The sequence below is a fragment of the Chaetodon trifascialis genome, chromosome 8 (genome assembly GCF_039877785.1).
Source record: "Chaetodon trifascialis isolate fChaTrf1 chromosome 8, fChaTrf1.hap1, whole genome shotgun sequence".
Taxonomy (NCBI): domain Eukaryota; kingdom Metazoa; phylum Chordata; class Actinopteri; order Chaetodontiformes; family Chaetodontidae; genus Chaetodon; species Chaetodon trifascialis.
In genome coordinates this window covers 5,252,379-5,276,445 of record NC_092063.1, presented here as the reverse complement: position 1 = coordinate 5,276,445, position 24,067 = coordinate 5,252,379, and the positions used below count along the sequence as shown (strand labels likewise).

The window sequence follows — 24,067 nt, the reverse complement described above, 5'->3', positions numbered from 1 at the left end:
CTCCAAATACCCTTGTCTGGATAATCTAACAAGGATTGTCTTCTACACTAATCTTTATTCATCAGTTTTACGAACACGTGCTCCGTCTGCACTGGTGCAGTTAAAGGGCATCTTGCATGTTGCTCCAATAAAACTCTGAATTTTATTCTGACTGAATTTTATTCCTGAAAGATAGCTTTATCTCTGATGAAAAAAGAATATCATGACTTATTTTTGTCAGTTATGCTGCACCTATGTATTATTTATATCCGTATAATAGTTTTGGCATCCAGTATCAGCATGTTACTCACAATCAATCAGGGTTGGCCGATACTATAAATGGCCTTTGTCTTTGTAACCATAAAAGCAGATAATAATGGCTGATTGCTGTGAGAAATAGAAGTCAGTATTTACCAAGAGTTAGCGAATTTTCTTTCATAATCATAATTATCCCTCAAATGGCTCTGTTAGACTACAGCCATGGTGATCAGTGAAGGAACCAAAGTTTGCTGTAAAATAAGAAGTTCAGACTTTATTGTCAAGGATCGTTGGAAAAAAGAGTGTCTGGTTGTTGAGAGTGAAGGGCATTCATTTTCAAAGGAGCTGCATGCAGTTTACCAGTATGGTTTGGTTGAAAGTTTGATGTCCACTGCCTTTGTGCACTGCAATATAATGGCTGAACAGTTTGTCCAAAGAAATAATTTAATTGTGCAATACACAAGAAGTGATTAAAATGCCAAGATGTATCAAAACAGAAACATACTGTACTTCCCAATACAGTACAGAGACGGACCTACATATACGTTCTTGTAATCATTCTTGAATCAGAGCATGTGGTGTAAATAGTTGCATACTCATTCTTAATCACATAATGCAAGTAATGCTAATAAAACCGGTGGATAAAGTCCACAAAATGTATTTGGCACATTTAGAATGGTCCATATGCTTCATTTATCTTTACGTAAGCTGAGAACACACTGTACAAAAAACCTAAAGTAACCTTGATTTTACAATGACATCTTAAAGATCATAGAGAGGACCAGTTTGCATGTTATCTTATCTTACAGTTTAGGATTCAAACCTCTAGTTTCAAAGCTGTCTCAACTCAATCTGTATGACTGGAGTTTGCATTAATCTGAAGGTCATGCCCTTGTCTGAGTAGGTACATTCAGAACTCTGTATGGAAAACCTCAGGTATGTTAAGCGGTCAGTAAGTGTATAAGTTTTCTTATGGCATCAATAAAGATTTTTATTTTATTTTTTTTTTGTCTTCTAGCGTGTTCCCGGCTTTTGGCAGGTTTTGCACTTTTAACCCTGGTGGGTGAAATTTAGACCTGCAAAACACAGATGAGGCAATGTAAACTAATCCACATCACGCAGCCATTATGACATGCATGTTTTAAAATCTTTGTAAACTGGCAGAATCAGTAGCCTTCTACACATAATCTCAAGTGAATTTTGTAAACAAATAGGGCCTCAAACATACAGTGTAACAGCAGAAATAATTGTGTGCAACAAGGTATACAGTACATCAATTTTTCCAGAAGTCGAAAGAGGTGATCTGATGTGCTTGGTCCCCACTCCTGTGCTCTTGTGCCTGGTAATCCGACCCAAGGTAATGCATAAGATGGCATACAGGTCTAAGAGAGTCCTTCCAGAAGAAGGGAAGGGGGCTCTGGGCTCAGTCATCTTCTTCCTCTTCATCCTCTATGGGATCTAGGAAGACGCTGTGCTTCAAGCAGGTTTGGAGGTAGTTCACCACTGTCCGCTGGAAGTGCTGGATGCTGCGCGGCTCTCTCAGGATGTGGCCCTCGTCTGGGTACAGCTGCAGCGAGTAGTTGGCTTCCACCTTCACCAGTCGGCTCAGGAGCTCAGCGCTGTGCTGGAAGTGTACCCTCGCTTCGGCAAAACACACACATACAGGGAAATTAGCTTTGAAAAAAAAAAAAATGAACACAAGATTGAACTCTCAAACTGAAGACTCACCGTCTGCAGTTCCATGTAGAATAAGGAAGTTTTCATCTTTCAGCTTGTTAACTTCCTCCAGCAAAGAGGCAGTCTGAAAAGATATGCCATCACAATATGAGTGCTTTATTAGGTATACTTACCTAGCTGAAAATAAAGCAGTCTAAGACAACAGCCCTGCAATAAATTCCACCTTCATAAAAGTTTAATTGCTCAAGTTTGGCTGAAACTGTTTCAGAGAGATGCTGATTCAACTTTATGGTTGTCTATGGAGGCCTTAGATTGTGGTGCAGCTGAGAGCCATTGCATTATACAGAGAGATGTTTCTGTTATTTTGTCTACCCTCATATAATTGGAGTGGACAAAATATTAGAAACACCTCTCAGTATAACACAAAACAAATCAACCGCAACACAAGCTAAAACCTCCAAATTGACCATAAAGTCGCACCTCTCTAAAACATTTTCAACACGAAATGACCATCATAAACCTTTTATAGGACTTCATTAGTGTGGGGTTAGTAAACTTCTGACTCAGTGGACTGTAAAAAAAACATAACTGTTAACTTGAAAATCCATCAACACCCACATAGTTGAGCTCAGAGCTTTAGAGCCTCACCGAGTAAGCGTGCTCCTCCTTTGCTGGAAGGCCGAGATACCTCTCTGAGAATGCAGCACCTGAAAAAAGTGGAATGACTGTTACTCTAATACATGAACTGTGTCTCTGTTTCATCACCATTTCCAGGGCCTCAGTGCTTGAATAATTAATGATGTGATCTCAACTCACTATAAAGCCTGAAGTCAGTTATGGGCGCCACAGCTGCCGTGCATTGAAAGAGCTTGTCTGTTGTAGCTAACATCTTGAGAGTTAAATAACCACCAAATGCCTGTTGGGAGAAACAGAGAAGTGCTAGAACAAAGAGTGTGATGAGCTTTGATGGCTTCAATAGGAGATTTAAATTCAAACATTGCTGTAACCTTGCCATAGAGGACCATGCGGCGATCATCAATGTAAGGCAGTTGCATCAACAACCTGTGAAAGACCATAAAATTATGTTATTTTACCAATTTATTCTCACGTTATCATTACATAGTCTAATGTTGTTGCATAACTGTACTGACTCGACAACTCCCAGATAATCTTTGACTCTAAGTGAGCCAAGCCTGCGTGGATCCACAGCGGTGGTCTTCTGTCCACGGCCAACCCCACTCCTGCCGTCCACCCAGGCCAAGGCCACATTGTGTGTGCCGGAGAGGACCTGAGGCCAGTTGAGGGCAAATTCCTCTGTGACAGACTGACTCCCGGGAACGCCATCCCTGAGCAACAAGACAAACAGGATCAGCCAGAACCGTGGCAGCTGTCAGGTGTGGACGAGTGAAGAAAAAGCCTCAGGATGGTGGGTTGCAAAACAGACGGCATTAAAGAGCACTTCGCTGTCTTTTAGCATGCTTGTTCGGTTGCACTTACACAATGATGAGGAGAGGGAGCAGGTTGGCCTCGTAACCCTGCGGCAGAGATAGTTTCAGGTGTAGATCTAAAAAAAGCAAACAGGGGTTGAACAAGGTCAACTGTCCACAAACATGTAAGGACTACATTTAGAGTCTCTGCATCTGAAGCTGAATCTAAAAAAAGAATGAATCCTTCATCGGAACAAAAATGAACAAACGCACAACCACACACTCAAAGAATACTTCACACGACTCACATCTAATCACCAAATGGAAGAAATTACTGTTTTGGCTGGTACTTAACTATATTTGTCCCTTCCAGGCTAAGGTACTTGCAGGCAGTGCTCCATGCTGACTGCTAAATATAGCCTGACTGCTTGAGAAAGCGCTGAAGGTGAGTGCCTTGTGACTGCGTTTGTGTGGCGAACATCCTTAAGGTCAAACCATAAAATGTAGTCAATGGTTTCTTTCTTGTACCATAGTTGTCTGCTGGGAGTGTCCTGAACAGGGTCTCAGGGAGCCTCTTGTCCTCCAGAGCTTTAGACAGAGGGCTGTTATCCTCCAGCACCACATATCCTGCAGGAGATAAAACACGGGCGTGACAGATTTTTAATCCTGAACATCAGGACAGACACAGTAGCCCATCAGGTTTCAGGCCAAATCCTGATCATCAGCTGTAACGGAGAGCCGCAGACAGAGGGCAGTGTTCACAAGCATGAAATTAATGAATCTACATCCTGGTGCGCTTGAATGCACCGCCCTCTGCAGGCTGACTGTGTGTGTGTGTGTGTGTGTGTGTGTGTGTGTGTGTGTGTGTGTGTGTGTGTGTGTGTGTGTGTGTGTGATTATACTATTAGTCAGATAAGCAGATGTAACACTCACTGGAGGGGTCCTTTGTACTGTGAACCGTCACTTTAGGGATTCCTGGGCCTGGGGGAATGTTTCAAAGACAACATTATAAAACCACCTGTCTGAGCACCGTGAAGCTTTCATTTACCCTCTGAGTGTGTCTTACCCAAGCAGTAGAGGGTGAAATGGGTTTGATTAGGGCTGATTTCAGCTTTAAAGAAGCGACATCCGTCAACGAGGTTACAGGAGATGCACTGGCGCTGAAACACTCCATCCAGGTCCACACTTGGAAATAAGAGAGAAGGGTGATTGTCCACGCTGAAGGACAACAGGACAGTCTAAAGCGGTTTGATCTCCAGGAGAGGAGCGATGGGTTATAAGATATTAAGGAAAAGTGTCAGTGTTTTGAGACGAATACTATTCAGGCGGTTGACTTTTCTGAAACATATGGAGTTCAATAAGGCTCGACATAAAAGCCATTATACAGATTGCTCTGTTAGGCGGTGGCGAGTCTCTCTGCACTCCACTGCTTACAAATTTCATACAGGATTAATCACAGACCAAGTTTAAACAAGCCATCATCCAATATTGTGCTATCTCCTTAAGCCCTAAGCTATGTAAGCTAATAAAAAGATATGAAACCTCAGAGGTTGATGAGGAGACAGACGTGTGTGTTTATCACAGGGGGCACCATAAGAGACTTGGCAGCACAGAGGCTCCTCGGCCATTGAGTGGGTTTTTCTGTTATAAATGTGTCACTTCAGCTCATGGCCTCGAGCATCTATAGCACACAACAATAAAGATTCATATAAACACATTAGTGTGCAGTTACTTTTCTGAATGCTTTTTTTCCGAGGGTGGCCGTGTTGGCTGGTGCACCACTTCAAATGGACTGCAGTGAATTCATGACTTTGCTCGCACCACCTTGAGGTTCACATTTGTGGTTTGGAGTAAAACTGTTGAACGGATTGCCATGAAATTTGGTACAAGCTCTCATGTTCCCCTCAGGATGAATTGTAGAAACTTTTGTGATCCTCTGATGTTTTGTCTGGCACCAAATTTTAATTTGTCTGTCACGATGTGCTTGACGGTCGGACTCTCAACATACTCAGAGTACAGACTCCTGGTGTGCTCGTCTAGTTTCTCTGAAGTGTAGTTCTGCAGATTGTTGCACTTCCCGAAAGCTGTTCAAGTCCGACATGTATTGCATGGTTTGCATTTCTGCTCAATTGCCTTTTACTTGTTACTTGGCTGTTTTAATAATGACATAATAATGACATGCTAGCACAGCTGCATGTTAGCAATTATGCTGACTCTATAAATCTTTGCATTAAATTCATAGTGAATGAAAAAGCAGCAAATAAGAAACCCAAAAACTCCACTCATGACCAGTCCATAGGGCACTGTCTGCTGGTGACAATGTCAAAATTGTATTTGTTAGCAGCAGATTATAGAATGAAAACAGTATTCGGTCAAGGTTAGGCCATATATCACTGCTTACCTGTAAAGGTGTCTGCTCTGTCTGGATTCTTCTGTGCTCAAGAAATAGCTGATAAGGAGACAAATTAACCAAAGACACAGCAGGTTAGTCAATACTGCCTCAGACCTGCAGATCACCTTTGGGCATCTTCACTTGATCGTTATTACTCAGCATGTAAATTATTCATGACGAGGATCAATCTACATTTATTAGCATACTCCCACATAAATATCATCAGCGCATCACTTTTAGTTCGTAAGGCACCGTTAGTGATGCTGATTTGAAACATTTGCACCGTGAATGTCAAAGTATGTTGCCCGCTTCTCTTTGGATGTGACAGGATTATTGTGAGACTTGTCTGGAGACAAAGAGCAGCAGCAGCCCGCGGGCTTTGCGACAGCACACAGGTGAGTAGATCTACAATTGATTTTTCCTTCATTCTCTGTGATGCTCACACCTCAGTCAGTCGGTTCATGAGGGGTGTCCGCCCCCAGCAGGATAAAGACACATTTAAGCAATGATCTGCTCTGGTTAACTGTTAAGTAATCCTTCTCCTCCTCACAGGCAAAGCATTGCCACAAACATTTCCTGGGTCAAAGCCTTTTCCTTTGGCCTTTTAAGTGAGATCAATGCTACATGTTAAAATGGCCCTTTTAGTTATTTCTGAATAGACAGTCTTATGTGTGCCTGAACCTTCGCAAATGAATTTCTTCCACAGCAGCTGACAGGTCTAGAATTTGCTCACAGCTTACAGCAAGAAATGATGATTTTAACGATGGCCACTATTCTACTCTACCCCAGTGTCACTTGTTCATTAATAGTAAGGAGCTGTTAAAGGCACTGAAGGGTGATTCAACCGGGCCCCACACAATGTGACTCTCACATACATTTTTCCAGCCTTCTCATCGAGGGCGCAGAGCAGGGTGACATCCCAGCTCCCTGATGTCAAGAAGCGAGGAGGGACAGAGGGGATGGCAGGCTGCGTTACACAGAGAAACAGAGATGAAGAGGAATGCAGAAGCAGGCAGATATACAGAATAAAAATAGGTGCAGCGATACAGCAAGTGTGTGTCAGAGGATGGGAAAAAAACGAGGATCGGTTCATAAAGTTAAACCAAATGAAGGCGCTGGTGGCTACAGACGGAGTTCACAAAAAGTATGTTTTAATTCTTGTTCATTTTGACATGTGGACTAAAGACTCGGGAGAAAATACTCCAGTCACTGATGCTCTGCATGAGCCCAAAAATGATAAAACACATGGCCTTTTGAATGTCAAATTCAATTAATTCTTCAACAGGAATTAAGAAAAAAGACACACAGCATCTCTCTCCTCTGTGTAGAATATGTTTCTAAAAAAAAAGCATCATTAAACATTTCTTAATTGCCCCGCTGAAGATGAATAACTTGTTAAATTGAAATGAAGCAAAACGAATTCCTTCAATAATGTAAAGGGCAAACCACCATTAAAGCATTAATGAGTGAAACGACTCCTTAGATAAAAGCGGTGTTTCATCAATTAGGGAGAAAACAAATGCAAACAAAGTGCTTCCATAATGAGAGAGGACGAGGTCATCACAAGCAAGCGAGACTTTAAGGTCCGTGCTGTGTAATCACACTGTTGAAATGTTAATGACCAGTTTTGTCAGAAATTATTCAAGGACGACACGAGGGAGTGAAAGTGAGCACACCTGGGCCGAAAGACCGGCGATGTGGTGAAACTCTCCACGAGCGCCCTGTTTCGCCGGCAGGATTGTATAAAACACAGAGCCGTCTGCTGAAAACAACGGCACGTCCTGTTGAAGAGAAGCGTCGAGTCAAAGGAGGGACGCTGGTGACGAGCAGGTGTGAACTGGCTTCATGAAACGTGAGAAATGCATACCTGCCGCTGATTTTGCATGATGTCCATGGCCATTTTGTGTTTCTATTGATTTAAAATCACATAATATAGAAAAGCCTATTAGAAGTTTATCACGCCATTTACAGTCTGCTTAAACCAACATCCGAAATCTGACTGAAGTAGCTTTGTATAAAAAAAGCTTACTATGTGTTTAATAATTAAATATATCAATAATAAAATATTGGCAACTAGAATCTGTGAGGATTTACAGAAAGGAAACAAGCAATAAAATACCGCAGTACATCACTGAAAATTCTTCTCATGCAGCAAATGACCTTAAATATTAATCCAGCCAGTCGACATTTGAGAGCTTAAGGAAATCAATCCTGACTCCCAACACACAGCGAAAGAAGCAAAAATTCTATTAAAGCTGTATGTTGCGGCGGAGACCATTTGGATTACGAATGCAGAACGACTGATGGCCACTCACCTCTGAGCATGCCCCTGTGGTGGCCTCACACACGCAGAGCACTGATTGGTTCTGGGCACGATTCAGCCAGCGAACAGCGAGGCGGGTGCTGCTGATCCAAGTCACCATGGAGATGTAGCTGTCTCTAAAGAGGTGATGCAGAAAATGATACACGGGGAAAAGATTGGAAAATGGTGCAAAGGGATGGAAAAATAAAGAAGCAGTGAAGGAGAGAGGTACTTGGACATGTTATCATTTCTGATAGGTGGTGTCTAAAGTCTTCAGGGTTTTTCTGTTTTTACATTCATAAAGATGTAATACCTGGCCCTGAGGGAGTCAGGAGGCATCATCTCCAGAGTGTGAGCTGGACCATACAGATTCACCACAAACAGACTGACTGAGGGGATACTTGAGCCGGCCTGCAAGCACAAAAAATGAAAAAATACCAAATAAACTCAAATAAGTCTAAATGTTGGCTAATCTTTTTCACTATGCTACCAGCAATGGCAGTCAGCCGATCCACCACTTTGGTCCAGACTGAGCCTCATGCACATTAACATGACATTTGGTGCACATATTCATGGTACCCAGAGAATGAATCTTAAAGACTTTGGTGTCGCCAAGTGCTTGCTCATGGGGGAATTGTTGGTTTCTTTGTAGATAAAAGAGCTTGGTCTGTACCAGCTCTATATGGAAAGTGTCCTGAGACAACTTCTGTTGTGATTTGGCGCTATACAAATAAAATTGAATTGTTTTATCATTAGCTTCACTAGCAAGTCAAAGTTTTTACTTATCAGCTGAAAAAACTCAATATTTACTGGATGTAATGGCACAAGATTTTGTACAGATGTTCATGGTTCATCAACATCAGTAGGATGAATCCTACTGATGTTGATGAACCTCCTCTGGCAGCACCATGTGGCTCACTTGTTGGTTTAAGTGAAATATCTCAAGAATTGGCTGCACAGCCATGACATTTAAGTACAGACATTCAGGTTCCTCTGGGTTGAATCCTAATAATTCTGGGCATTTCATCTTGTTCCATCGTTTTAATTTTAATTTAATGTTCAATACTTCAAGACCAAATACCAAAACTCCATCAGCCTCAGCTGCACTATGTGTTTTGTACATCTTAGCATCTAACATGTTAGCTTGCTGATGTTAGTGTTCAGCTCAAAGCACCAAGTGCAGCCTGACAGAGCCGCGAGCGTGGCTGTCATCTTCACTCCTGGGAATCCGTTTTTACCTTGGGGTAGGGGAAGAGAAAATTGGATGGGTAGAGACCACCTAAGAAGTGAGGTATTTCCATCACAGGTGTGGCAGAGTTGTTGATGGTGAGGTACGCCAGTCGGGCCCCGTCCATAGACCACCAGTGGGCAACGTATGTCAAGAGCACTTCCTCTGTTTTTAAAAAGGTCAGGTAAGTTGTTACTGTCAAGCTCAAAGCATACACCTGTTACTCATGATTACTGGGTTTGCAGACTTTTCACTCAGCACTTTAAGTATGAAACATCTCCGATGAAGCTGGAATACGTCCTACCTTCGTAAGTCCAGTCAGAGAGCCCGTTCACCACATTGTGCTCCTGATCAGTGGCGGTCAGGCGCAAGGGTTTGCTGGTCACACTCGGCTTGTAGTAGATATCTCCATCAAACACGTAGGCCTGGCATGAGCAGCGGAGACAGACAGTGCCAATCCATTATCAAAGACAGTATGGTTGCAGGCTTCATCTCTGGCTGCCTGAATCGAGTGTCGGACGCCATCCAAGAGTGAATGAATCACCGGACAGCACGCACACACAAGTGAGAGCCAATACATCTTTACTCGCCAGTTAATATGCTGCAGATGAGCACCGACATAGCAGCAAAACGCCAATTACATTACAGGGCAGGCAGATGAATTATGAGTGTAAAACAACCCCATTATAGCAACATAGTCACTGCAATAACCTCTAAGCTGGTGTTCGTCTCATAATGACAAAGACGCGATAGCACTGATGTTATCATTATGAAAATAATGTCAAATGGAGGCTCCATTCATACACTGGCTGTATTATTACACCTTGCTGTCTTACTGACAGGTATAGTTGATGCAAATGACAAAGACAACACATCGATCAAGTGAATGAGTGAGTGCCTGCCTTACCAGCTGGTTCCCCTGAGGTCCCCAGCAAGCATATTGCAGCACTGCCTTCTCCCTCTCTGGAGGGTTTAGCTCCAGCAGGTCCCTGGAACACACACAAAAATCAAACATAAGCCCCCCATTAGGGATGAGTGTCCCGTTTAAAGCCCTCTGAGGTCCATCCATGCCCTGGCCTTGAGCTTTGCTTGATACTGTACTGTAAAGACAGAAGAGCAAGATGCAGAGAAGGAAAACAGAAAACAGAGAACGGGTTGGTTCATGCAAAAGTGCAACATTTCTTTTTCCATATTTCTAGCCGCACTTATTTTCTTCCTCAGGACAGGCAAATTTTTTCCTTCCAAGGCATACTCAGGCAATGATCAACACTGCAGATCCTCCCGAAATCCTTCGCAGAATAATTCCTCAGAAGTTCCAGGGAGTTTTTCGACTGATACAATGCTGAATATGAATCTCAGGCAGTGAAATCTGAAGTACAGTACAAACCTTACGAGATATGAGATATTGGGAATTGGGATATGGAACCTGGAAAGAACACTGATGAATGAATGCATGTCTGACAGAAACATGAAGTTCTGATTCGATGAGACACACTCTGAGGGAAGTCTATCAATCCGCAGGTCTGCTTGCATTGGTGACGCTCATGCCCGGTGCAGCCCATGCATTAGCATTCATGATTGCACCTACCCATTAGCCACATTGTAGATAGCATAGGAGGCTGTGAAGGACTGAGAGAACACCTGAAAGAGGTAGAGGATATCATGCACACAGGTGTGCCGCACTTAGATGACAAGACACACATATTTCAGTGCTCACACATGCTCATACACGTGTATAAAGAAAGTTAAATGCAAATGAAACAAAGGTTATGAAGGACACTGCTGAGGCCTACCTTACAATTAAGCAATAAGCAACAGGAAGCTGTGTTTGCATTCCCTAATTTCTTCTGAAATCACTGCAAAGCACTGCATCAGGTGGCTTATTGCTTACATAAAAAAAAGGCCAGCAACACAACGTAATGCTATAAAATTAGAAAGAGAAATGTTCAATGAACCCAGAATTTTTTAATCCTTAACAGTTTATTACGATTTCATGTACACAGTAAGCATCTGTGTGTGTGGTCATTTTCACATGTGGTCAATAGATTCTAATATTGCTTTTGCTGCTAGTATTAGTATACACGCAATTCATTTAAGTCATTAAGACACTTGCAGCCATTTCATCCATATTACATCATTACTGTGATTATATCTGAATGACAGGAATTTGAATCATGGGGCCCTTAAGACTGAGTAAAAGAGACAACGTGAAAGACATGAATGTGAAAGTACAGAAGCTGAGACAGACACTCTTATTAAATAGCATCATTACAGCTAATATCCTTCCCACGGAGCTCTATTGTGGCTGGCAAGTCCTTCCACACACCGTGACACAAGCATCAGCAGCTCGCCGATTAATTAAATTAACATGGTGAGGAAGACTAAGGCACCAGAATCAATGGATGTGTGCATGTGTGTGTGCTGACCACAACTGATCATGGCATTACCTGATGAATTCTAGGCAAAATATTGATCTGTACAATTCTTTTTTTTTTTCTCAAGCAAAGGGTTGGAAGTGGGCTATTTGCCCTCTGGCCTCTGAAAGCTGGAGTCTCCTGGAAAAACACAATCCCTAAAGAAATTAAATGTCACATCCTCTATACAGCACACTTAGCAGTGAAATTGGATTTCTCCTCAGTGTTGTTCGTCTGTTGTTCGAAAATTCATGGATGGAGTGAGGCAGGAGTAAAGCTGCAGGGACAACGGAGGGGAAATAAATTCTAAGTCTATCTAAATGAAATTGAAATCTGATTGCGGTGTAAAGTCTGAGCACGAGGGGCAACAGGGTGTACAGGAAAAGATGTGTGTTACAACAGAAAATAACTGCAAGACAGGAAGAGGAAGGAATGAATTGTTCGAATGGAGAAGGAAAAAGTGTGGGAGGGAGATAGAGAGAAAGGGACAAAGACAGGAAGGGAGGAAAGGATGCAGAGAGGGGGGAGGAAGCGGCTGACAGGTCCTCAACACGCAACATGGGCCGATTTTGAGTTAGAGGGAGTATCACACTTCAAGACCAAAGGGGGCAGCATTGCCATGAGCACCATGTTCAATCAGCTGTTTATGATTTGTTAAGGAACCAAGAGATGCAGCTCATGATTTAACATTATGAAGCCGGTGGCGGAGGCTGTACGTTATTGTGTGTCTGTGTGATAAACAGACAGAGAGAGTGAGAGCATCTGTCTTCGAGAGGCAGAGTGAATTCTAATGTGGCTGCCAGTAACATATCATAAATCCTCCAGATCACTCCGCTCCTGTTACTACCCGCCCCCCTCCCCAATCCATGTCGCCAAAACAGGGGGTGGGGGCGCAATGCACAGATTAAACACTCAGAAGAAGCCGTGGGATAATGTGACAATGTGAAACAGAGAATAACACAAATCTTATCTCTTAAAACGGTTCACGAGCTGAAAATCTCTCTTTAAATGTTGAAAGTCCACTTCTAACAGCCCCCCCGTTGTACCCTGCAAGACTCACACCACATAGATAAGAGCATCCTTCCATCTCAACATTGTTCCCGCCTCACAAGCATTTCTCAGCAGCCCCACAATGCGCTGCCTTTGATACCGGCACCCATCAGCATTTGCTGCAGAGCGCAGACACGACTCCCTTGGCATGTTATTTGTCCCTAAACTGCTCTGCCTTGGCAGGTGCCGGTCGGCTCGCCTCTGCTCATCAATCCCAGAAACCTCCATCTCCTCTGAACTACATTGCCGTCACTCTTTTGAAAATATGTTGGTCTCCTCTTGCACAAAAACCTGCTTAATCCAAACAGGCTTTGAGGAAAGACGTTTTCCTGTAGGAAATCTGCTTTCTCTTGTCCCTATGTGGCCAAATCCCTAACTCACTTCTATGTATACCCTCTTATCAAAATCCATTTATTTTCACCCACCAGGCACAAAACCCTCCCTAAAGCCTCCAGAGCTAATACAAAAGCCAAAGAAGCCTTTTAACTTTACCCACAGTGTGTTCATCCATTTCTCTCTACTGCAGCTTTCTCCTTTTAGCCTTCTTTTGTCCTTCTTTGATAACCATTCTGATTGATTTCAACTGGGCAGTGACTAAGGCCAAATGGTGCATAAGACATTTTTCTTCCCCACCCCTCCATTACAAGTGGCTTTCCCCAACGCGCTCTCTGTTTTTCTCTCTCGTTCTGTGCCGCTCTCAGCAGCGTGCCGCTCCTCTTCCAAACAGCAAAGCTTGTGCCTGGCGCGAACTGCTTCAGTCAGCACAAATCCCCCCAGAGATAGACGGAAAAAAGTGAGTGAGAGTGAGGCAGATGAAGCAGGGGAGAGAAGGAGGGAGCTAGGAAGAAGGAGAGAATGGAGGAATAGCCTCCATCCATGCACACGCAATGCCAACAATCTTCACACACACATCCATTTCTAAATATAGGAGTGATTCCAGGTGGCGTGCCCACTGTTTCTGATTTCTTCGAGTGTGAACACACACTGAGCATACAGATGAGAGTAGACAATTCCTGCTGACATCAAAGGAAGTATGCTAATGACATGGCATGAATCAACCAGAGCAACCCACACACTGGGCAAAGATCTGAGCCCTTTCTCCACAGAGTTATCTGAGAACTGATTGGACGAGTGTTAACCACTCAATAATTCAGTTACAATGGATGCACTGTGTTTGTGGCCAATGCTGTAATACAGCAACAGGATCATTCGACCCCCCCCCCCCCCCCCCCCCCCGTCGGCCACACGAACACCCAACAAAAATACGATACGCAGTGATCAGAGCAAAAGCAGATCTCTGACGGAAACCCAGAGAGATAGAGGAGTTGAGAGTGTGCAGGAGCAGCAAAATCTGCCTTCAGATTTTTAATAAAAATGAGGCGAAAATGTGCTGAGGGCTTTCATTTCCTCCTAATTCTGTTTTCCTCCCTCGCCGATTACTTGCACATTACACAACTTGCTTGCCCTTTGAGGAACGACTCGACTATTTATTAATGGTGCGGGTATTTACAGAGTGCGACGGCTGGAGGGGTTGGGGGACCGAGCTATGTGGCGTTAAAGCACAGGGAGCAAAAGATCTGTGTTTCCTGTCTGCCCCGACGTTTATCTGAAACCACCTGCGATTGTGATTCTCGTCAGCTTCTCATTAAAATTCCCCACCGAACTAGCAGGCCGATTTCATTACCGCGGCTCCAACTTTACCTCTTCATCTCCTTGATGTCCCCTTCCCCCCGCTACCCACTTCCCACTGATCACTCACTCTAAGCTTTCCTCAACCCCCTGCACCTTCCACCATCAGCCAGTTTAAATATTCAACTCCCCATATGTTATCACAGTTATTTGGCGGGCGGTGTTACAGAGCTACAGACTGCTGCAGTGGCAGAATCAGCACACACACACACACACACACACACACACACACACACACACACACACACACACACACACACACACACGCACACACATACACACACGCACACACGCACACACACACACATTCTCCTCAACCTCTTCTCCGTCGTTTCGTTGGGGCTCTGATTAGGATGCGTGTCACCGTTGTTTCGCAGCCACTAGTGGCTTGTCAGACATGTGGAGGTGTGTGAGCGGCAACAGCTTGTCTTTGATATTCATGGATAATTTATGGCCCTGGATGTTCTCTGGGGGTAAAAAGCTTGACGGTTCTCTCTGAAATCAATCAAAGTCAACTTGGCATTCACAGAAAACTTACCGGTCGAATGTTGTACGCCAGCAGGACAAACCTCTTGTCTGCAGACACTTGGAATTTAGTGGTGGTCAGGTCCTGTAGGGATGGCAAAGATCAATTAGACAACATATCATCAGCAGCTTCCGTTTGATAAAGTGGGTTGGGGAATGAAACTTGAGTGTTTTTCTTCAGAACTTATTCTCCATTGCTGAAAAACTGTGAGATCTGACATGTGGACCTCCTCCAATCTGGGGACCTGCCTCATTCTCCCTTTAGGGCACATTAGCGATGGCTGCGTCTCTTATCACTGCATCTTCAGCTTTATGTAACGAAACCGCGGGGAATTTTCAGATCTAATCTATCTACATTATTAATAACAATAATAAATAATACATGTTATTCACACTGCACTTTTCAAAGCAAAGTTACACCGTGCTTTACATGCTTGAAACATGATTAAAACATTTCTCGACTGAGGCGAGTAAGTCACTTAAAAATGAGAAGAAATGAAACACCCAACTGGTGACAGCATTAAAAACAGAACAGAAACATGGTGTGAACTGGTGTAATCACCTACATGGTGAACTTATTCACAAACTGCTGCTTGTTTGCACATCCAGCAGACGCATAGCAGCGTCACTTTGAGTCGTGTTTCTGGCCACCTGATGAGTGTTAGTCCAGTACTCGCTCTCTTTTACCTCTGTTTTTGGTCTCTACCAGCTCCTAAGGGAAATATGGCTCATTAGCTGATAAATACTCTGTTACGTTCACCAGCTTGCCACCAGTATGACTGCAGTTACTTCCAAATTCTGCTTCATATCTTTAAAGTAAAACTCCACAGCATCACCACATCGATGCTGGCTTCACAACACTGGAGTCGTCTCAAACTCAGGATTGAATCCTCCTAATTATTTATAAGGCGTTACACAATTTGGCTCCACCATCCATCAGCAAGAAGCCATCCAATTTAGGTCCACTAGGGCTGCCAGGTCATTGGAGGAAGAGCTCCGGGTTGCTCTCTACTCAAAGTTCACGACTAGTGGCTTTCGATGCCTCCCTCTGGGTGTCGGATCAATACATGTCACAACATAAGCGCCATGTTAAAATCCTGTTGTGAAAAAGAGCTAAAACATTTAAATCTCATCTCAAACTCTGTTTACTCTCCAAGGCTTTTTATTTAAGCTTCCTTGCTCTGATTTCTTTGTATTCTTTAACACTTTTTGCTTGGTTTGCATTTCAATTACTTCTACAGAGTGGAAGCGCTGTGTAAGCCTGCTTTTCACACGCGCTATCTAAAAAAATCTTATTTACAAACTGTGAATTTCAGTCCCAAAGTTTTACATTTTATCGGGCTGAAACTGTCTCAGCATTTCATATGTTCAAGGAAACCTCGTGTGCATCTTGATATTCAGAGAAGAAAACATTTTTTTTTTCTGGAATTAGCAACAGGAGCGGAGATAACAAACCATATCACACCGAGGAAAGACTTCATCTCAACCTGACAACACAACCCTGCTCTAAGCTCCTCGGTGATGACCCATATAAGTCTGTCAGTGTCGCGCAGAGGCGGTGTTCAAAATGATACCCTTGCTTGGAAAATTCTCTTTGAAGGCACATGTTGAGGGCTCACAGAGCAGCCAGATTGGGGGGGAAATGAGCTGATACTGTCACTCCGCCAAATCTTTTTTTGTCTCGGCTGTGGGATGTGGAACAGTGGGACTCTACCGCTTCTCCCTCTCAATCTGGAAGCATCCGCTCTCCGCTGGCTGGTCAAGTAGTCCAGCTGTCTGCAGTTATGAGCCAATCAATACTGAAACCTGTCATCTGTCCTCAGAAGCTGTGTTGCTGGAACTCACCAGGGAGCTGTTGTCCAGGAGAGTCGTGGTGAGGTTGCTATTGAGGCTGAACAACAGGACGTGTCCTTCCCTGGTGCGGAGAGCCACCTCGTTTTCTGATGGGTTAAGACAGTTCAGAGAAGAGGGACTGTGTTATTGCGCTGGCGACTCAAATCCCCAGAGGCGGAGACCTTTACGAGGTCCGCAAACCTCAGTTTCTGGTGGGATCATTAAAGTGGTTTTAATCTGTCATGAGCACTTTGTCAGTCGGGAGTAATTTGCAAGTCAGAACGGGGATCCTTACCATTCAGCCATGCCACGCAGGGGTCGTGAACTTTGAACTCTTCGCTCTCCAGATCCTCCATAGTAAGGTGGGAGCGCAGTAACAAGTGAGACTCGTCTTCAGAGGCAGAGGGACAGAATTAATTAGTTCATCAAAATCTATGTCCTGTTTACAGAAAAGCAAAGTCTGGGCATAATTGAGCCTGGCCTATATTTCTGCTTTGCTCTTGGGTTCATTATTTGCATTTTAAATGTCATTGTTAATATGTCTGACACATTTGGAACATTTGTAAAATACTTGCCTTTATTGTCACTCTCCCCTAAAAGCCAGCGTTGGACTTTTTGGAAAATAGGCTTATTCTTTTTCTGGTGAAGATGATACCGCTGAACACCACTCTCATATCAAATTCTGTTAAATTCTATACTGTAAATCTGATGCTACAACCAGCAGCCGGTTATCTTAGCTTAGCATAAAGCCTGGAAGCAGACAGACAGAGCTAGCATGGCTGAAGCACCTCTAAAGCTCACTAATTAACCTGTTAGACGTATCTCGTCAGTTTAATCTGTACCAAACTGCAAGAATAACAATTGACCGTTTTACAAGGTGTCGTAATGATGGCTGGGAGCAGGAACTTCCTGGAATCTATTGTGGTTGCCTGGAAACTGCTCAGAACCAAGAATAGCATGAGAGATCAAAATCCTCCATAAAATGATGAAATGTTTTTAAATTGTGTGTTTTTGTACACATAAAACTAAAGATGAAAATTAGTAATTACAGCACTTTGGGGGTGCTGGCAGAAGGATTTTATTACCTTTGGCTCACTGCTTCCCTGTTTCCAGTCTTTGTGCTAAGCTAAGCTAACCAGCTGCTGGCTGGAGCTACAGAATTCAGCGTGGTATCGATCTTCCCTGCTCACCCATTTCCCAAAATATGAAAGCATTATTTAAATTTCCCACATTACAACGCCTCTCTTTACTTTGCTGCTTTTACAGCCATCTTCAAGAACAGCTCTTCTTACCAGGCGTGAGGAGGATGACAGAAAGGATGACCAGAGACATAACAGCCAGGATCACCACCATGGCAATTCCTATGCCCTTCCAGTTCCGCGGGGGACCATCTGAACTCCCCAGGTCCTGATGTGAAAAGAACAAACATACACAAACACAGCGCTGAAGGAGGCGAGGAGGAGGAGGACATTAGTGCTGCTTCATTTCCATAGTCTCACAGCAATTTCTCCCCGACAGGCATATTAGCACAGAGAGCCGCAGGGGAATTGAGACCTGTCTCCAGCATCACAGAGACTTTGCTGAATTACACTAATTTTCCATATGAGAGCTGAATAAAATTGTTGCATATGTGAGATGAGACTTTAACTGCAGTAGTTTTGGCCGCACCATCGTTTTTCTTTACCATCGCCTCATTTCACTTGTTACATGAATGATGGGCCATGTGGTTCGCTAAACCAGAGGGGGATGGGCGAAGTTAATGTGATATGTGTGGTGCCTGAAATTACGGTGTGCTTTCTTAGAGCAGCGTTACCTACTTCATCTGCTTTGGTGGATCCGGATTTACTCAACAGCTTGTTAACAAGGCAATAAAAATAAGGAGTCGATGGGACTGTGTGACTATACAATGAATCACAGGCAAAACTTCAGTTACCAAGAGAGCAAAACTTCAAGTTTAGGCTCAAGTCCTTGTTTACACTGTGTATGCAATCAGGGGGAGCTGATGGAATGAGCCGGCATCAGCATCTGTCACAATTAAACACAATAGCGTGCCGTGCCCAAGCTGTGCTCCGCTCCCTCATAATGAGTGGCTGGCACTGCTGGAGCCACATGGCTGCTGGAGTGTGAGAGTTCAATCACAGAACGGCTATAAAATTCAGCCTTCATTATGGCCGGCCACCCCTGCGGCTTAACCCTCACGGCCTGGCCTGTCCCGATCACCTTCCTCCAGGCCTTAGGAGGGCGGGCAGCGGAAGGACGGCATCTGCCTGGCTCACTGGTCAACAGATTGCTGCTCTCTGGGAGACACCAGCTGTCCCTCAGTCTGTGCTATCAGCCACACTAGCCTGTATACATCCACCCAACACCACCTCTCCATAAACAAACACTTCTTTACCTCCCTTGACCAACTGACTTTAAGCCCCTGGCACGTAGTGTATTGAAGTGCTGAAAACTGACAATGTACTTATATAACCGGAGTCAAAATGTCTTAAAAATCCATTTCAGAGAAGTGAAACATGGTGAATTCTGCAGGAACTGAAGATTAAAGGGCAATGCAATTGAACCAGAACTGTGGGGTTTGTCATTGAGAGAAAAATCGTCGATACACATCTTTTAAGAAGTTTTCACCTCTTCCTGTAAGCGATCAGGTTTACTTTATGCCCAAGATGAATGAAAGACATTGGTGTGCTCGATCTCGACCGGATGCCAGAGCAGAACTCCTGCCAAGGTCTCATCTTTAATAGATCTCCTTGGCTACAGTAACATAACACGTTCAAATTAAAACCAGCACCGGCTGCACCTGCAGAGACAACTTTTAAGTGATGTTTGAACTCCCCGTGCAGGCCAAAGCCAGGTGACTGATGTCCAAGACTCTGAATCTACCGGCCTTTCTTACTCTCTGTTTTATCTCATTCTCCTGCCCTCTTGGCACACAATATCTCAGTGAACCACCATTATCCTTCCATCAGATAAAGAGACCTACAGAGGTCTATGAAGGCTTTGGGACTATGTGGTTAATACTGAATAATACTGTATCTTTCTGCACTGCACTGACCTGTTATAAATTTAAACAACTGAGAGCTGAATCTCCATAACAAACAGAGCATCTGTGTGCAGCGTGTATATACCATCTATGAATAGCAGTGGTTAAGTATCAAGGTTATATATCATAAAATCCCACAGCAGAAATTAACATTTCAAATTCAATTCCTTCACTTGACTGACTCCATCACAGTGTTTTCATTTCCGAGTTCTTCCTCTAATTACTGTGTGCAACGTGAGAGCTGAAACATCCTCCTAATGGGATGCACAGTTCCTATCATTCCCCTGAGCCCAGACATAAGACCGTACTTCCAATTAAGGTCGTATCATTCTTAAGACAGACCGGTAGAACCCCACATTTGGGGAATGAGGAGTTTTGTCACACTTGTAAATGAGGCACAGATGCGCTGAGCATAATCCCCAGAGTGAACGCTGGCGAAGCTGCTGGTGCCGACTGGCTGCTGGTCACAATGCATGAGGGAATCTAATGCAGCACAAGCTGCCGGCACAGGTGAACAGATGAGGTGCTGTGCTGCATGATGGACAGGGCTTATTTCAGCCAGCACACTGATGGACAAGCAAACATATCTCAGAGCAGGCATCCTGCTGAACCAGAAAAAAAATGAACCACACATACGCCTTCTTAAGCCGGCCATCTATTTCCTTCAGGCCGCGTGATCCCACAGGAGTTGGACGAGAAGCCAGATGAGGTGTCAGTCAAACAGCAAAGGGTGCAAGAATGTAAATCAAAGGTCTTAATGTTTATGGATAGCTCTACTCGAAGAAACCCTCTCGAGTTTTTTTTGGCAAACCCTGCAGAACTGCATTAGGGAAGAGAGAGCTCTTATGTTTGCCAGCAGAGCTTGGGGATTTTCACTCAACCAAATGAGAGAATCGATAAGGTGTACAGTTGTACAAGGTCCAGAGGGAAACAATTAATAGTGGGAATACAGCCATAAAGAAGTCTTTTAGATAGACGCCCTCTGTTGAGCCCTGTTCCTTACAAAGTATGACACCTCCATGTGGAAAACCAAGACCTATTCCGACCTTTCCACCATTTCAACTTAAAAATCATACTTCCTGGACTGGAACTGTTTAATGAACTGCAGACAGAGAGATCCCAGCTAACTGGCTCTCTCTTCTCAGAGCACTGTACACAAAATCAAACAATTCCAATCGTATCGATTGAGTTTGTACACAAAAAAAGCAAGCCTCACTAAACACAATTACTCACTCTGCACAGCATGCAACACAACTAGGTTGCACAGCATCCAGGCGTTGCTAAGAATTCATAAATTAGGCTCAGGAGACCTCCTTAACTCCATGTTCTGTTTCTTTGAGGCATGGAGAATCCAACGATAAATTACATGCAGAAGAATGAGGGAACCAACGTAGGGTCTTTTGGGACTCTGCTTCTGGATTTGCATACCTCTAAAGCCCCCCTTTAACATCAGGCAATGATGTTTATGATACACATGACATTGGCAGAGGAATAAATGAAATAACCACCACCATAAAAGGGGGGGGGGGTCTATTGGCAGGCGCATACAGCCTTCAGTATATCCTATACACGCCTGATTTTAATGATTCACTGTAATTGCTCACAAGGGGAAGCTGTAGATTAGCAAGTAACCCATGTAGGCATTACCTTGTCAATATCTCTCACTGCCTCATTTAAAACGAAGGTCATCATTAGAGCAGGCTTTAACTTCAGTGTGACTGGAATAAATAGTAACCAATCTGCTGAAGTGATGAGATAGTACAGCTCAATATTGATTCATATCTAGGCTAGGCTTTCATCACATCCACAGGAATTTCTGTGCTCCTACTCACTGCGCCACCATTTCCCCCCTTTGTGTGTCTAATCTTGAAAAAAAGCAGTAGGTGGTATGGACACCATATGGGACTAACTGGGCAGTTTTCTTGCCCTCGAGGCTATTGCAAGACAATGCAGCACAAGCCTTTGTGAAATGAAAGACCCGCCGCTTTAGCCTCTACTGCTGCAAGGCGGCCCTTCTGTCTTATTCTTTTCATGCTCCCCATCACGCATAGGAAAATTACTGTACAAAAAGGGTCCTGTATGAGGGAGCTTTTCCTCAGCATGTCCAGCCACTCACAGAGACCGAGTTCGTGCCTTAGGAAACAAGCAGCATGAGTAGAACACATGCAGGAGAGCTGCAGCTGGTATTATAGTTGGATAGTTAGAGTAAAATATGAGAAAGAATATGTTATTTCTCACTAAGCTGAGAGAGAAATCCTCTATCAGCAAATAATTTGTATACAATAGGCTCGCGGTATACACTATAAGAATCCACTGTGTCACACTGTCACATTATCAGTGTTGAGGATGAATGCTAAACAATGCTGCCTCTGAAGAAACTAATTAAATCACTGCTATTTTCCTCCTCAATGCCAGGGATTAACTGAACCTCAACCAAAGCATTATGCTTTTCTGGCATGAACTTGCATGAGATATTGCTTTCTTATTTGAATATAACACAGAGCAGCATCACGAGTCGTTTACTCCTTTTTGCTGCTGCTGCTGTGTCCTGGTATGTCCAATATCATGACACAAGCAGCACCCCACATTATCCCATAAACCACTGCATCTTCTCACCAACAGAGCCGAACATGACGATCTTTGACCCCGGTCTGCCTCATTAATTGCTTTACAGCGTGAAGCACATTGATTGGAGACCGTGGCGTGAAATATTGTGATATTTGCAGGTAATGGATTGTCTTTTAGCCCCGCAGCTTTGCGTGGCCCTCTCAAGGAGACAAAAATGCTGCAGGATTATCACACAGACGCTTCAGGCAGGTTTGATCACATTATCAGGTGCGATCACATCAGAAGAACTGAAGGTTGGTGTGCCACTTTGTTCATTCTACACACAAATCAGACATAATTCAATTGGATAATTAATCATTTAGCTGCTCATCTTGTTTCTCAATCGCTCTCTGTGTACTAATGATCTCATGATTGAAGCTCTTTTCCAAGAAGGGTGACAGTTTGATGAGACCTGTTAATTACTTGACTTGGCGAGGGTTTAAATTGTTGCACCGCACTGTAGAGAAGCAGAATCAACAGAGTGAAATTCATATCCGAAGACTGACAAAGCATGGGAAAGTTTTACTCAAAGAAGGAAACAATGCAAATTAGTTATGCGCAGATAGTCGCGTGCACCCTGTTGAAATCAAAATGTACACCAACATTAATCTGATGCAAGCATTTATTCCAATTATATGACATTAAAGCACTGATAACTGGACCAGAATTCAATATACTTTAAGATGCATGAAGAAAATCTACTTAGTGTATAATACATGTAATTCCAGAGTGATCTATTTGAATTATTGATTGTTCATAAGTTACTTCTGACATATAAACAGACTTGCAGAGCATTAGGGATATTCCACTAAATGCACCATGTGCCATGTGTCAAGGGTGTGAGGATAAAACAGAGGATGCTGGTTGATAGTCTTTGCTCATTGACTAAACACCTACAGGGGCACAATCAGTCATAACCTACTGTGCAGGCTGTAGGTCTGAGCCCCTTTATCACTCTGCAGGACCAAGCTAGAGGGGACAGTCTGCTGGGACAGATTCTCATATCTGCTATTAGACTGCAGATATTATGCTATAAAAGTCTGCATGGGACAGAGAGATGTAAGAGTGAGAGGCGCTGGACGTCGTGTTACCACATCAGCCTGCACCGCAATGCACAGAGTCAAGCCCCTCCAGGAGATGAATATTGACGGAAAAGTCTGAATGGGCGAAATGGCCAAAACACTGATCGATAGTCATCGTATTGTGGTCATGCATGAGGAATTCCCCACCGCACTCACACGCACGCACACTGCTCTGAACCTGGAGAAAACTAAGTAGAGATAAGGCAATAAAAATACACACATACCAGCTCCGTGGTCATGTTTTGTTGAGTTGTGGCAATCATTGTAATCCCCAACAAGCTCTGCTGCCTCCGTAGCTTCAAAACCCGCCGAGCAACTGCACTGTTGTCTTGCGGAGCTTTTTGTGCATGCTCTGCTTCTCACAAGTTTGTCCACACCGGGATGCTGGTGGTCCCTCTCTCTCTCTCTCTCTCTCTCTCTCTCTCTCTCTCTCTCTCTCTCTCTCTCTCTCTCCCTCATTCGCCTATTTCCAATCGTCTTAGGTTATTGATTGGCTCAGATATTAATCATGACAGGAGGTTGGGCAGCTGGCTGTGCGACTTCAGTTGTCATACAGACGTT

General features: G+C 43.7%; 1 protein-coding gene across 1 annotated transcript; it reads right to left on the bottom strand.

Annotated features, from left to right (window-relative positions):
* Positions 1 to 487: 487 nt before the first annotated feature.
* LOC139334803 (inactive dipeptidyl peptidase 10) lies at positions 488 to 23,945 on the bottom strand. The gene is made up of 25 exons (XM_070967982.1): positions 23,731 to 23,945; positions 18,067 to 18,181; positions 17,070 to 17,165; positions 16,787 to 16,881; positions 14,955 to 15,026; positions 10,852 to 10,904; positions 10,171 to 10,252; positions 9,568 to 9,688; positions 9,274 to 9,428; positions 8,349 to 8,446; positions 8,049 to 8,172; positions 7,601 to 7,642; positions 7,410 to 7,514; positions 6,609 to 6,700; positions 5,743 to 5,790; positions 4,408 to 4,526; positions 4,275 to 4,322; positions 3,870 to 3,968; positions 3,412 to 3,478; positions 3,066 to 3,260; positions 2,922 to 2,976; positions 2,731 to 2,830; positions 2,563 to 2,621; positions 1,966 to 2,038; positions 488 to 1,878 (listed from the first exon to the last, which is right to left on the bottom strand). Exons 1-25 carry the CDS (start codon positions 23,767 to 23,769, stop codon positions 1,661 to 1,663), a joined length of 2,370 nt encoding a protein of 789 aa, XP_070824083.1. The 5' UTR covers positions 23,770 to 23,945; the 3' UTR covers positions 488 to 1,660.
* Positions 23,946 to 24,067: the final 122 nt, after the last annotated feature.

Coding starts and splice junctions, on each gene's coding strand:
- LOC139334803 (XM_070967982.1), bottom strand. CDS start 23,769: ATGATTGCCACAACTCAACAAAACATGACCACGGAGCTG. Junction 15,027..16,786: donor TCCTGGACAACAGCTCCCTG/GTGAGTTCCAGC, acceptor CCATCCCTACAG/GACCTGACCACCACTAAATT. Junction 7,515..7,600: donor TCATGCAAAATCAGCGGCAG/GTATGCATTTCT, acceptor TCTCTTCAACAG/GACGTGCCGTTGTTTTCAGC.